Source organism: Esox lucius, chromosome 20 (genome assembly GCF_011004845.1).
Source record: "Esox lucius isolate fEsoLuc1 chromosome 20, fEsoLuc1.pri, whole genome shotgun sequence".
Taxonomy (NCBI): Eukaryota; Metazoa; Chordata; class Actinopteri; order Esociformes; family Esocidae; genus Esox; species Esox lucius.
The window spans coordinates 30,750,028-30,764,596 of NC_047588.1; the positions used below are offsets into that span (position 1 = coordinate 30,750,028).

At 48.0% G+C, this 14,569-nt stretch overlaps 1 protein-coding gene across 2 annotated transcripts; it reads left to right on the forward strand.

Moving 5' to 3' along the window:
- Positions 1 to 364: 364 nt before the first annotated feature.
- tmem245 (transmembrane protein 245) lies at positions 365 to 14,546 on the forward strand. Of its 2 annotated transcripts, XM_029115671.2 has the most exons (17): positions 365 to 1,457; positions 2,018 to 2,135; positions 2,505 to 2,720; positions 2,827 to 3,033; positions 3,931 to 4,100; positions 6,642 to 6,665; positions 8,208 to 8,312; positions 8,607 to 8,689; positions 9,452 to 9,542; positions 9,704 to 9,802; positions 10,031 to 10,171; positions 10,333 to 10,455; positions 10,555 to 10,700; positions 10,853 to 10,953; positions 11,418 to 11,592; positions 11,680 to 11,874; positions 12,985 to 14,546. In XM_029115671.2, exons 1-17 carry the CDS (start codon positions 852 to 854, stop codon positions 13,031 to 13,033), a joined length of 2,649 nt encoding a protein of 882 aa, XP_028971504.2. In that variant the 5' UTR covers positions 365 to 851; the 3' UTR covers positions 13,034 to 14,546. The 2 variants fall into 2 exon arrangements, with proteins under 2 accessions (XP_028971504.2, XP_028971505.2); XM_029115672.2 differs by lacking the exon at positions 6,642 to 6,665 and having other exon boundaries at positions 366 to 1,457.
- Positions 14,547 to 14,569: the final 23 nt, after the last annotated feature.

Here is a 14,569-nt window from a genome sequence, read left to right on the forward strand (position 1 = left end):
GATAAGCAAATAATTGCCACAAGAGATAATAGATTTAGGCCTAGTCCTAGAAAGAGCTCATTGCAACGACAGGCGCTGCTGCAAATATGTGGTTGTTTTTGCATAATATCCAAACTTGTGGTGATCCTACCTTTGACTGAGGTGTGTTCTGACTCAGTTGTGTGGCGATAACTGTTCAAAGAGTAGACTACCAGCAAACTGAAAGTCCGTACTGACAGCCGTAACTACAGTACCAAGGAGCATTCTATAGATACTGCAGCTTGCAACAGCGAGTGCGATACGTACAGTTGGGATGATTGTACAACCTCAACAGTAGGTGGCGACGATACAACTTTTATTTAGTTGTAGTCCGCCAATATATATTGACGAAGAAGTCGAAACCGTTCTGAAACATCCGGGCAGATCCCGCAAACTACAATAACCATTGCAACTGCTTTATCACCGTTATGTCTAGTGTTTTTTCTCTTTTGGTGAGGATGAAAGATAATTCCGTGGGATGAAAATACTGTATCAAATAAGAAGAAACCCACGGCAGAGTTGCTATCGCTATTCGCTGCATTTTATTTTAAATCTTGGGTGTGTGTGTTTAAGGAACACTTGAGGCTGAGGAAGGCAACAGGCATCGCAAACATGTAACTGAATGCGTGTAGAGTATTTCAGCAGATTTCCGCAGAAAGCCGCAGTGACCTGTACGCGTACACGTCTTGTGAACTGATGTTGTCAAGTCCTATTTTGCTGCAAAGAAAGTGTTGGTCAACTTTTCTGGCCTTGTGGGCGGGTTTTAAGTGGTCACTGCTAAATTGTTGGTAGACCTTGCACACGGGAAGCAGTTTTTGACGGGTTCGTTGAAGATGGCAGACGAGGAGGACTCTGGGCCAGAGGCAGAGCCGACCTGTGCTTCTCCAGCTGGGAGTCCAGAATCCGCTCGGCCTCACTTCGTCTCGTTCTCCGAGAGTGTTCAGCCTGCGGTGGGCATGATGAGCCAGCTACTCAGTCAACCTTCCTCGCTCAAATTCGACAAGAATATCAAGCAGGCCTTCTACAACACAGGAGCGATGATATTCGTGGCGATCTGTTGCGGGGCAGCTGTATTAGTCTACTTTATCCTAGAGGCATTTCTGAGACCCCTGCTATGGGCCGTTCTCTGCGGGACCTTCCTTCACCCGTTCAAGCACTCCCTAGCCCGACTGGGACGTTCCTGGCTCACAGGGCTGCAGGACACCGGTACGCCGATACTCCTCGGAACTCTACTGGTGCCGGTGTGGTGTGTAAACCACGGGGTGGAGTTCCTGGGTGCGCTGGTACTGGAGAGGCTCACCGTACTGCTAGTGATCGGGGCGGGTGCGCCCCTCATCTACTTCTTTTACCTATTCTGGAGCGTAATTGGCATGCAGGTTATCATTGGATTCGTGTGTGATGTAATCGGGAGCGCCCTAGACTGTTTCCACGCCATTTGGGTGAGTGAGAGTGACACAGCTGGCAAATGGGTGGCACCCACCCACATTAATAAAATGACATGTTGTCATTATTCCAGCCTCCATCAGGAATGGCAAGGAATTAGATTGCTTTTAAGCCATTACAAGAATCAGCACTTACACCACTGCTAACAGAATATCCTGAAACCTTCCACAGCCTAGACTTGAAAATATCTAATAGAAGTACATTCCGTTTTGACACAAACATCTTTCAAGTTACTTCAAATTCTTCTGTAATATTTGAACTAAGTACACTGCAGTCTCACTGTGAGATAACGTTACTGTATTGTATAGCTTAACTAGACTATAGCCTTCAGACTAGAGGTGTGCTGATACAGCAACTGTGTTAGATATGAGGCACAACGGGGTGTGGTATATGGCCAATATACTTCAGCTAAGAGCTGTTCTTAGGCATAAAAAAAATCTAGCGCGGACAAAGAGCTTGAGATGAAGTTGTAAACTGAAAGTGGAAATACCTAATTTATAATACCTCATTTATAATTATTTCTCTCACTTTCTGCTCGGCTCCCACTTCTCTCAAGGTTTCAGCAGTTGTATTGGGGTATGTAGTGGTTGTGGCATGCAGGTGGAGTCCTAACACCCAGGGATATCTGAGAACCATGTCTGTACCTGTTTGGACCATACTACTCTTCTATATGGGTGAGAAAAATGACTGGGGATGTGTAGAGGGAGAAGTTATCTGAGTGAAGGCCAAGCCCTTTTCCTGTTTGCCTGGGTACGATACTATATGATTTTGTGTGAGTATGTGATGTATAAGCATATCGGTCCTTGTCTCAAGTCCTAGTCAGATATGACTGAAGGTATAAGTCTTCAGTATTAAAAGACAGCTGGTAGGGAGGGGGTGTGTAGAGATTGGGGGGAGGGGGGTGTATGTGTTAACCTTCAGACTCAAATGTTAAAAGTTACTGAGAGCTGAAACACTATCAGGGGAAGGCCAGGAGCATTTCTGGGCAGCATGGTAAATAAACCACAGTCCCCCCCCCCCCCCCCTCACCCCCCTATCCCTAGTTTCTCTGACTGGCTCGTGGAGAGTTCCTGTGTTTGTTGTTGTGGTCACGCTCCTCATCGTGGGGTCTCAGGAGAAGCCAGCCGTCCCTGGCAACTCGGGTGAGTTGTCTGGGCAGGTGTTGTCGTTCGCTGCTAACACCATCTACATGGCCATCTCCTGCAGCAACCTCCGTCTCGGGCCCGAGAGGCAGACCGACGCCAGCGACGGCTCCACAGGTTAGAGAACAGGCATTAGGCACTACACCACAGTGACTAACCATCAGCTGGGGACAGCTACGTCACACTCCTCGCCCCTCATCCTCCCTCTTCTTTCCCCTTGTAGATGGGATGGACCCTGGCCCTTCCCGCATGCCCTCTGTCCTCCAGTCTCCCCGCCGGGCCCGTCCTGAGTTAAGGGGCCTGTTCCAAAAGGAGAAGGGGTCCCAAAAAGCCAGTGATATCTATTTCATCCTGCTGGTCTGGGCATTTGTTTTGGTCCAAGTCTGGCTCAATCTCTGGATGCTACAACTACTTCCTATCCCTGTGGCTGGTAATATTTGTGCTAACAAAAACACACACATATAGACACACACACACTTGCATTTAATTACAGTTACGCAGACACACACACACACACACACACACACACACACTCACTGTCACACCATGCTCCACTACAGCCATCAGCCATTGAGGGACACTTCCCTCTAAATCTGTAGAAAACTGCAGCCTCCAAGGTAAGTTAGACCCTGGCAACCCACACTGCTAGACGTGTGCAAGCTGTTTTGAATAACAACTTCTGTGTAAATATATTTTGCAACGCTCAAATGCACAACCTTACTGGTCTAGTCGGTGTTACACAACCACTCGTGCACACAGTTGCTCAAACACTCATCTACATTTATAAACATGCTGTCATCAGGAAGAAGCTAGTACCCCCTTGGAAGGTTTTTGTAGAGTCAAAGGTCTATGCAATATGATTGAAATGCTGAGTGGGAATATGAGGTGGGCCCTGCATGCCGAAAATCCTTCGAACAGGACAACTGAAGCAGTACCGCAAAGAAGAGTGGGCAAAAATACCTCCCAATCAATTTAAGAGACTAATGAACAGTTAAAAGAAACAGCTACATTAAGTTATTTCAGCCAAGGAGGGCAACACCTGCTGTTGAAGCTAGGGGTGTACCTATTCTTTCTGCACTATGAAAATGAATTTCTTTAGATTTTTGATGAATACATGATTTCAAAGTATAATCTTCTAGTGTTATTTGTTAAACTTGTTTACATTTATCTGTCAATAGTGTTGAAGAGAAGATTACATATACATATTTCTAAATATGTAAAAAATAAAAAAATAACTTTCCAGGAGAGTGTGCTTACCTTTTCACAGTACTGTGCGTATACTGTGCATAACAGCATGTGCGTACATGTGTCTGTGTGTTTGCGGTAGTGTGGGTGCTGAAGAAGCTGGTAGTACATTTTGGCCTGAAGGGATTTGCTGAGAAGACCCTGTCATCATGGTGGGTTGGGCTAGAGAAGTTTGGCCGTGAGCGACAGGAAGCCATCCTACCTGGACCAATCAAAGGACTTGTTCATTTCCTGCTCCGCATTGACACCAAGGTAACGGCCTGTACCCCTAGCCTACCTCCCTAAGACAGACACGCTGTGTTTAAATGCACCCCTTCCTCATGTGTGTTAACCACTGGAGGGCGTTGTTTCAAGCTATGCTGTAGCACTGTACACAATCATGGTTAAACCACAGCTAGTCTTGTGTAATTATTTAACTGTTCGATAAAGTTCTTAGTTCCTATGTAAAAAGAGTTGGGATCAGAATGAGATGAACTCAAGCCTCTCTCTTTCTAAATTAAAAGAATGCATCCAATGCTTCCAACCCCTTATGAATTTCAAGATACTTAAACCTGAAAATTCTGCATTTGTCCAAGGTACCGGCACCAATACTCCTTGTTACCTCACACACACGTTGCTATATGACAGATATATATATGGTAACATGTATGCTGATGTACAATGGGGAGAACAAGTATTTGATACACTGACGATTTTGCAGGTTTTCCCACTTACAAAGCATGAAGAAGTCTGTAATTTTTATCATAGGTATTCTTGAACTGTGAGTGATGGAATTTAAACCAAAAATCCAGAAAATCACATTGTATGATTAAGTAATTCATTTGCATTTTATTGCATGACATAAGTATTTGATACATCAGAAAAGCAGAACTTAATATTTGTCACAGAAACCTTTGTTTGCAATTACAGAGATCATACGTTTCCTGCAGTTCTTGAACAGGTTTGCACACACTGCAGCAGGAATTTTGGCCCACTCCTCCATACAGACCTTCTCCAGATCCTTCAGGTTTCAGGGCTGTCGCTGGGCAATACAGACTTTCAGCTCCCTCCAAAGATTTTCTATTGGGTTCAGGTCTAGAGACTGGCTAGGTCACTCCAGGACCTTGAGATGCTTCTTACGGAGACACTCCTTAGTTGCCCTGGCTGTGTGTTTCGGGTCGTTGTCATGCTGGAAGACCCAGCCACGACCCATCTTCAATGCTCTTACTGAGGGAAGGAGGTTGTTGACCAAGATCTCGCGATACATGGCCCCATCCATCCTCTCCTCAATACGGTGCAGTCGTCCTGTCCCCTTTGCAGAAAAGCATCCACAAAGAATGATGTTTCCACCTCCATGCTTCACAGTTGGGATGGTGTTCTTGGGGTTGTACTCATCCTTCTTCTTCCTCAAAACACAGCGAGTGGAGTTTAGACAAAAAAGCTATATTTTTGTCTCGTCAGACCACATGACCTTCTCCCATTCCTCCTCTGGATCATCCAGATGGTCATTGGCAAACTTCAGACGGGCCTGGACATGCGCTGACTTGAGCAGGGGGACATTGCGTGCACTGCAGGATTTTAATCCATGACGGCGTAGTGTGTTACTAATGTTTTTTTTTGAGACTGTGGTCCCAGCTCTCTTCAGGTCATTGACCAGGTCCTGCCGTGTAGTTCTGGGCTGATCCCTCACCTTCCTCATGATCATTGATGCCCCACAAGGTGAGATCTTGCATGGAGCCCCAGACCGAGGGAGATTGACCGTCATCTTTAACTTCTTCCATTTTCTAATAATTGCACCAACAGTTGTTGCTTTCTCACCAAGCTGCTTGCCTATTGTCCTGTAGCCCATCCCAGCCTTGTGCAGGTCTACAATTTTATCCCTGCTGTCCTTACACAGCTCTCTGGTCTTGGCCATTGTGGAGAGGTTGGAGTCTGTTTGATTGAGTGTGTGGACAGGTGTCTTTTATACAGGTAACGAGTTCAAACAGGTGCAGTTAATGCAGGTAATGAGTGGAGAACAGGAGGGCTTCTCAAAGAAAAACAAACATGTCTGTGAGAGCTGGAATTCTAACTGGTTGGTAAGTGATCAAATACTTATGTCATGCAATAAAATGCTAATTAATTATAAAAAACCATACAATGTGATTTTCTGAATTTTTGTTTTAGATTCCGTCTCTCACAGTTGAAGTGTACCTATGATAAATTACAGACCTCTACATGCTTTGTAAGTAGGAAACACTGCCGATTTTGCAGGTTATCAAATACTTGTTCTCCCCACTATAGTTGGTCCTGGAGAGATTATTGTAGATCAGATCCAACAGCACCTACAGTGGTTGTGTGTTTTGATGAGCTAACAGTAGTGTGGTGTCTGGGGTTACATTGCTTCAAGGGGACAGTGAGGTTTGAATGAATAGCTGGGTTTATCAGTTATGGGAGGAGTTCTCTTACAGGTTAATGCTGAATGAGGATGACACTAATTTGGTGTACTCCCGTCTCTCTCCTCTTTCTGTATTTCTGTTCCTCAGTGAGGAAAGAAGAAATCGGTTCTTTCTCTCTTTTCTCTGCACCGTTTTGTTGTCGACACCTGTCGTATCCAATCACAAACTGTTTGCAACCCTTTCTGTATCCAGTCAGAACTGCGTTCACTCCCTGCATCCAGTCAGAAATTGCCTGCAACACTTCCTGTTTTCTATAGCCACTCAAAGCCCCCCTCCCTCCCTGTAAACAGTCAGTCTCTGTTGTTTGTGCTTGGAAACCATGTGACAGGTTTGTCCAATAATAATCTACCCAATGTCTCTCTGTCTCCTCCTGAAGCTCTGGCATTGGCTTAACAAGCAGGTAATATTCTGGAGGAGTGTCTCTGTTGAGAGAAAGTGATGGATAGGGAGCATGAATGTGTGACTGGCATAATGTGAACATGAGAATGAGAAGTTAAAGAGAGTGACAAAAGGAAGAGAGAGTGTGAAGCAGCGTCCCTTATGTAGCTTGGACTGACGCTGTACCCGCCTACCCTCCCCCCTTCATCTTGTCTTTTTGTCTCCGCCCTTTGCTGACATCACTTCCTCCCTGCTTCCTGCTTCTGTAGTGATGAAGCTACGGTCGGTGAGCTCATTTATTGGCTCCGTAACCTTCCGTAGCTTCTCCTCTGTGATCTATTTGGCTGGTTGGCTTCTGAGTGTGTGAGCTGCATGGAGAGAGGAGACCAGAGACAGTAAAGAAAGGAGACACCTAACTCCATGCCATGCTACCATCTTTTTTTGGTCCAGGCCAGAACAATATGTGCTAGTGGGAGACGGTCTCGCTCTGGGGCACCCGTCTGAGAGCTGGGGGGCAGTAAGTAGAGAGGAGTTCCCCCTGTCTGGACAACAAACAAATATAGGGAGATGGCTCAGAGTTAGATGCCCTGCTTTCTTTTCCTTCTCTGTGGAGACTGAGTTGGAGAGGGTGCTGAGGGATGGGTTGGGGGGCTAGTGTTTCCCCTATCATAACCTGGTGTACCTCTGGGAAAATAGCTGTACCTTAGGAGGGGCTGTAGGGAGTCCTAAAGAAAGATCTGGGGGAAACGCTAGCCGTTGGTCTCATGGCCTGGGTCCCTGTGGAGAGGAGGTACTGAGCTGGAACAGGTTTGGATTCTTATCCCTGGGCATAGAGGGGCATCCGTATTAAAGATCCTGTGTTTAAGGCTGTAGATTAGCGTTCTAACAACAGGGGTTTTCACAGACCTTCAAGGGCTTCTGATTCCGACTGGGCTGTGCTGTAATATTCATGTCTGACTACAGAACCTTCTGTTAGGTGATGACTCAGGATGCGTCACGACATCTTGAGGCTGCCCCTTGTGCTGTTAGGTCAGTGATCACGCTGTGTAGCACCGTGGAAATCATATTTACTAATATCTCAGTAGCTCGAGCCTCGCAATCATAACCTTCAACACTCCCTCGCTGACCTCACACACTCTGGGGTCACTTAGGAAGGTGTCATAAGGTTGTCACAGGGGCCTTAATACACCATGTGTCTGTTATAACACAGGCCACATAGAGAAACCTGGGGTCTGGGATATGACCGTTCTTCTGTGAGGTGTAACGGAAGGTTACGTAAAGCAAACGGGTGAACGTATGAACCTGGGGGTGACGTAGCAAAAAGGCACGTGCACAGCCCTGGGGGTGAACACGCATGGGTTTAACGTGCACGCTGTGCGCTAGTGTGTATCAGTGTTTGCCGTTTTTATTGGGCGTGTGGTTTTCCGGGGATCGAAGGACGCAGGTTTCTCCGTGTGTCCGTCCACGTCTGGAGCACCACCCATGCGTTACAACAGACTGACTGAGGGCGTGTCACTGTGTCACCTCCTCTCCTGTGTCACCTCCTCTGTCTCCTCCTGTCTAGACGGTCGTCTGGCTGGAGCGTTCCCTGGATAAACTCATCAGCATCTTCATCATCTTCCTTCTGGTGACGGGAACCCTGATCATGGGTCTGCTCCTTACTGCAATGGTACTGTACTGTGTGTCCTTCAGGGCGCACCGTAGTTTGACCTCTTCTTGTGCAATGAATTGAGCGACGGCTGAAAGGCTGTCAAAAACTCCAATAGAAACATTTAACAAGTGACATAGCGGTGGCCAGCATTTACTGCTGTAACGTGTACTTTTACTGCTGTGGTGTGTACATTTACTGCTGTAGCACGTGTTTGAATCTTTCAGCAAATTCCCCCTCTTTTATCTCTCACCACATTGAACATGAAAACAGATGAGCTATTTTCAGCTCAATCTCTCTCTCCTCTCTCTGTAGGTTCATCATGAAAGTGTTCATATTATTGAGGTGACCAGTAACCTAATCAATGAGACGGTGTCCAACCATCCAGAGTGGGCCAAGTAAGACACCGCACACGCCCACACACCCACACACGCCCACACACACCCACACAAAGTCAGTCTGGATGTCCTTTATCTTATTTACCGATCGTGTTATTGTTGGGGGTGCATGATTTGCTCCCCGTTTGCTCCAGCGGAGTAAGGTGGTGCTCGTTTCACGCAGGTGTTGTGGTGAGGTCTCCTGTGTGTGGTAATGTTGTGGAGGTGTGGGCCCCGGGGGAATTGGCAGGTAGGGTCACTGGTTCTGCCGACTGCTGGGCTGTCTGAAATGGGGTTGATGTGATAGGTGGGGTTGAGTTGATGCAGACTGATTTGTGTCTTTTGAATGTGGACTAATGCTGAGAGGAGGCTGTGACGTTTAGCGAATGGATGTTGCTGAGTGGACGAGGAGTGAGTCATCCGCATGTTGTCGGAGTTTGATGAAAACCTTGTAACTGATTTCTTTCGGGATTCTAGTACTAAGGAAATGGTTTCAAAGTCCTTCTGAAGTTTCTTAAATGTATGTTAGTTGATGGGGAGATCATTTTAAATAAAACATTCCTGTCTGTTTTGGTGGCCTTGGTTGTGACTTGGAGGCCGGTAGTTTGAAACAGAGTTTTTCATCTTACAGAGGCTTGGTTAGTTGACTTGGCCTGGTAGTGGAGGTGCGATCCATCCTGCGTTGATAACCCACTGGCCACTCCTACACACTCTGCCACTAAACGGGGTGTTTTATTGGTCAGCCAGTCCCTGACACCCCCCCTCCCCTCTTCTCTCCTACAGTTGGCTCCCAGAGGCCCAGGTCATCCAGAAAGCCATGAACTCAGCAGCTACTAACGTTTACCAGCATGGCCGAGAATGGATAACATTCAAGGTGAGGTAGGGAACAAGGGGGAGACGTTTTACTCCCCGCTGGCCATTGACAGCCTCAGTGTTGACTGTTGACTAAAACAGGTTACCTTAAGATGGATGCTCAAAGCCTCGATGGACACTGGTATGGTCACTGATTGTGTGTGTGTGTGTGTTTGTGTGAAGCTCCACAAGATGCTAGGTGAAAAGGGGAACCACACGGCTGTCATCGAGAAGCAGGTTCTGGAACTGTGGGACCGTCTGTACCACTCCTGGTTCGTCAAGGTAATAATGGGGGGTACGGCCTGGCTCGTCAAGGTAATAATGGGGGGTAAGGCCTGGTTGGTGCGATCATAGTATTGGGGTGTGTTAGTATGTGTACCTTTGGCTTGAGAATATGAATGTAGTCATTACCCATTACTAACACATACATAGCCCGCATGCAGGTACAGCGTCACATGACTAATACATTCACACACTTTATGGAGGCGCGCGCGTGTCCGTGTGTTGCAGAACGTGACCCATGCAGGTGGGCGTAGCCGCGGCGGGGGTCATAAGCTGGCGCCTCAGAGACAGAACAGCTGGCTGGGAGAGATCTTAGACTGGCAGGACATTGCCTCCTTCGTACAGGAGAACATAGAAACACTGCTGTCTGTGAGTAGAGCACGGCACCCCGCAGCTCCAGGGTTTTGGGTTCAAATCCCATTGGGTGCCAGTAGGACGTCAGAACAAAAATGTAGGCACATAATACTGTAAGTCACTCCGGGCAAGAGTGTGTTAGTGCTCAAATGTCAGGTGTGGTTCTTCTGCTGTAGATCGTGGAGTCTCTGTGGGTAGTGATGAGTCGGAACGTTGGGCTCCTGATCTCCACGACGACCACACTCCTCACCATCCTCTTCCACAGCGGCACGGCCGTACTCAACTTCGCCCTCAGCCTGGTAACGCACCCAGACGAACAGTCAGCCACGCTGCTCCCCCTTAAACACCCTAATGTTGACACTGTGTGTGTGTGTGTGTGTGTGTGTGTGTGTCTGTAGGTGATATTCCTGACCACTTTGTTCTACTTGCTGAGCTCCAGCGGAGAGTACTACGAGCCTGTCAAATGGGTGATCAGCCTCACCCCGCTCTCCCAACCCGGACCGTCCTCTAATATCATAGGACAGTCTGTAGAGGAGGCCATCAGGTAGATACACACACACGTTTTAGATTGATATGCTTGATTCATTGATCAGTGTGTTTAATATGCTCAGCTGCTGCCAAACGACTCACACAGTCATTTAAGGTTTGAGGCACTGGGCTGTGAACACAACGAGGTGTGGGGTTTGTGTGTGCTAGGGGAGTGTTTGACGCCTCGCTGAAGATGGCGGGATTCTACGGCTTGTACACCTGGCTCACTCACACCATATTTGGCATCCACATCGTCTTCATACCCTCTGGTGAGTGACGGTTGGCTGATCAAATAGAGGAGGGTTATTTGATGATGAGTGGTTTGCAGCCCTCGGGTTGAAAGATGAATTGTAAAACCGGTTGAGTTTGTGGGAATTTGTCACTGAACTGATGAGGATTAGAAGTACCCCAAGAAAAAGAATCCATGGAAAGTGAGGCGTGGGAATATTACAGGTTCGAGTCATATTAGGTTGAGTCAAATATTACAGGTTACAGGTTTGAATCATATTAGGTTGAGTCAAATATTACAGGATACAGGTTCGAAATATTACAGAGTTGCTGTTTGAATTAGGTTAAGGTTAAGCTTCATTTTAGGGTTAGGGAAAGAATATTTTTGAATGGATTTCTGTCCTTCAAAAGTGTTGCTGTGTGTGTAGGTTATTCTGTTCTCTAGAACCATAATACACAGGATGCTGTCCATCGTTCTGTTTCTCCTGCGCCCTCCCTCCTGTAGCCCTGGCAGCTATTCTGGGAGCCGTGCCGTTCCTGGGGACCTACTGGGCAGCTCTGCCCGCTGTGTGTGACCTCTGGCTGGCGCAGGGGGAGGGTGTCAAGGCCCTGCTACTACTGGTGTTCCACATGCTGCCCACCTACTTTGTGGACACGGCCATCTACTCCGATATCTCAGGGTACAGATCGTGTGCCTGCGTGTGTTTCTGTTATCTGATCAACAGTGAGTGTGTGTTGATATTTGTGACCCCCCCCCCCCTTTACAGTGGTGGCCACCCATATCTGACTGGTCTAGCGGTGGCAGGCGGAGCATACTACCTGGGTCTGGAGGGGGCAATCATCGGTCCAATCCTGCTCTGTATCCTGGTGGTGGCCTCCAACATCTACAGTGCCATGTTGATGAGTCCCAGCTCTGCCCAGCCAACCCCCGTACAGTCAGCCTGGCCTCTAAACCCTGCCAGGTACAACCCCCCCCACCACCGTACAGTCAGCCTGGCCTCTAAACCCTGCCAGGTACACCCCCCCAACCACCGTACAGTCAGCCTGGCCTCTAAACCCTGCCAGGTACAACCCCCCCCACCACCGTACAGTCAGCCTGGCCTCTAAACCCTGCCAGGTACACCCCCCCCCCCCCCACCACCGTACAGTCAGCCTGGCCTCTAAACCCTGCCAGGTACACCCCCCCCCCACCACCGTACAGTCAGCCTGGCCTCTAAACCCTGCCAGGTACACCCCCCCCCCCCACCACCGTACAGTCAGCCTGGCCTCTAAACCCTGCCAGGTACACCCCCCCCACCACCGTACAGTCAGCCTGGCCTCTAAACCCTGCCAGGTACACCCCCCCCCCCACCACCGTACAGTCAGCCTGGCCTCTAAACCCTGCCAGGTACACCCCCCCCCCCCCCCACCACCGTACAGTCAGCCTGGCCTCTAAACCCTGCCAGGTACAACCCCCCCCACCACCGTACAGTCAGCCTGGCCTCTAAACCCTGCCAGGTACACCCCCCCCCCCCCACCACCATACAGTCAGCCTGGCCTCTAAACCCTGCCAGGTACACCCCCCCAACCACCGTACAGTCAGCCTGGCCTCTAAACCCTGCCAGGTACACCCCCCCAACCACCGTACAGTCAGCCTGGCCTCTAAACCCTGCCAGGTACACCCCCCCCCCCCACCACCGTACAGTCAGCCTGGCCTCTAAACCCTGCCAGCTACACACATTGATATGATTTGTGATGTTCAGAAATATGAAGCGGAGACACCAGAGTTACCTATTCTCAGGGAAAAGCTGTATCCTCAGCCACACTGTCATGCTATTTAGTTTCTGTGTCCACGCTGTTAACTAAAACGCCCTCTACCAGAGTCTGTCAGTACATTCAAATGAATAGAACACTTGTTTAGGCAGCGCAGTGGTTTGGAATTTAGGGAGAGGTGCAGGTTTTGTCTCCGCCCCCGGACGGTGGTGTCGAAGCCATGTCAGCCGTGTTGTCTCCCTCTGTGTCCGTGGACCATGATATGGGCTTATGGCAGGACTGTCTCTCTTTTTGTTTCACTCTCGCTCTCTCTCTCTCAGGACCTTCATGGACAGCACTCCCTCACTGCTGAAGAGGGCGTGTGAGTGAGGAGGGGTCACCCTGTGTCTCCTGGTTTTTCATTGGCTGGGTGCCTGTCCCTTGGCTTCCCATAGGCGGTTTCCATGGGAAAAGCGTGCCTGATTCCCCTGTGCTTCTCCCCTCAGCTCTATGGGGTCTCCCTGGCAGAGTGGCACAAGTGTGAATGAAGGTTACCCACAATGCCAGCTGCTATACAAAATCTACTTTTCAAACCAGCAAGTAGAGACCCTCCCTCGTCCCCAACATTACAAGACCTTAAAGATGCATATTGTAAATTTTAAACAACAGAATGATTTACCTGGGCAGGCGGCCATATTGGACTTACCATGTTTAATATTGGAATGTTTGCACATTGAATGTTATCACATCGTCTTGCCAAACACTGTGCCTCTGTCTGTGTTCCACACATGCAGCAATGGCAAAAGTCCACTGTGCCACCATATTGGATGGCAAAACGTTTTAGCACAGGGTCTATTCTACCTATTGAGTTTACGTCCCCAGTACCATAACTGCAGACTTACCGAAAATGGGGTGTATTTTTACCCCAACAAACCCAGTCTCTTCCCGCCCTTCCTAATGGCTCTAGTGGGGGATTCAGATTGGCTGGCATGTTGCTAGGTGCTATAGACTGGTGGTTCCCAACTCTGGTTCTCCAGTATGCCCACAAGCACGCTATTTTTGTAGCCCCAAACAAGCATACCCAATTTGTCAGGTGTGCTCACTGGTCCAGGGTTACAGTAAAAATGTGTCCTGTTGAGGGTACATGTGGACTGGAGTTTGGAACTGCTGAAATGGAGCTTTGGGGCAGCTGAGTCACTCAAATATAGTGAGCCTTAAGTGCTTTCATTTGTATCATGTTTACTGTTTCATTTTAATTGTACTTTTATTTTTTTGTAGTCTTTGTGGTTACACTTTGTCTTGACCTACTGTCGTGTTCGAAAGTTCAGTTGGCACATCGATGAGCACTGTATCCATGTACTTCTTGAATGCAGACAGGATGTCCTGTTTTAGGTGGGTGTAGTGGGAGGGGTTTGATCACTCATATCTCTCTTACCTGTGTTTGTGTTTTGAGATTTTAAAAATATTTATTTTTAGCTCAATGTTACGTTTTGCTCGCTTAACATTTCAGACACACGTTGATGTCATGTCTGCTGTAAGGTCAGTATCTTACATGTTGCTGTGACATATTTTAATAATAACGGTACTAAGTCTACAACATACATATAACTGTCAGTTACACACAAACACAATTAAAACCCACTCAGCGATTGTTGTAGGAAGATGCACTTTCCACACTGTTTCCACCAGATGGACACTGAAAAGCCATCTGTCCTCTGTGCAGTATGTGTACGTGATCATCTTGTCTCGCCTGTGTTTACTGCCTGAAGTCGAGAAAGCTGATTGGTTGGGTTGAAGTACTGTTTCATCCCCACTCACCTGAATGGAAAGTACCCCGTCACACTGCACTCTGCAGTGGTTTTCCACAGGAAGTGCACTGAGATAATAAAGACTTTCAACTAAGGCTGGTCCTCCAATAACTCACTC

Excerpts from the sequence above, each read along its gene's own strand:
- tmem245 (XM_029115671.2), top strand. The coding sequence starts at position 852 with ATGGCAGACGAGGAGGACTCTGGGCCAGAGGCAGAGCCGACCTGTGCT. Across the intron at positions 1,458-2,017 it reads ACTGTTTCCACGCCATTTGG|GTTTCAGCAGTTGTATTGGG; the intron begins GTGAGTGAGAGT and ends ACTTCTCTCAAG. Across the intron at positions 6,666-8,207 it reads GGCATTGGCTTAACAAGCAG|ACGGTCGTCTGGCTGGAGCG; the intron begins GTAATATTCTGG and ends CCTCCTGTCTAG.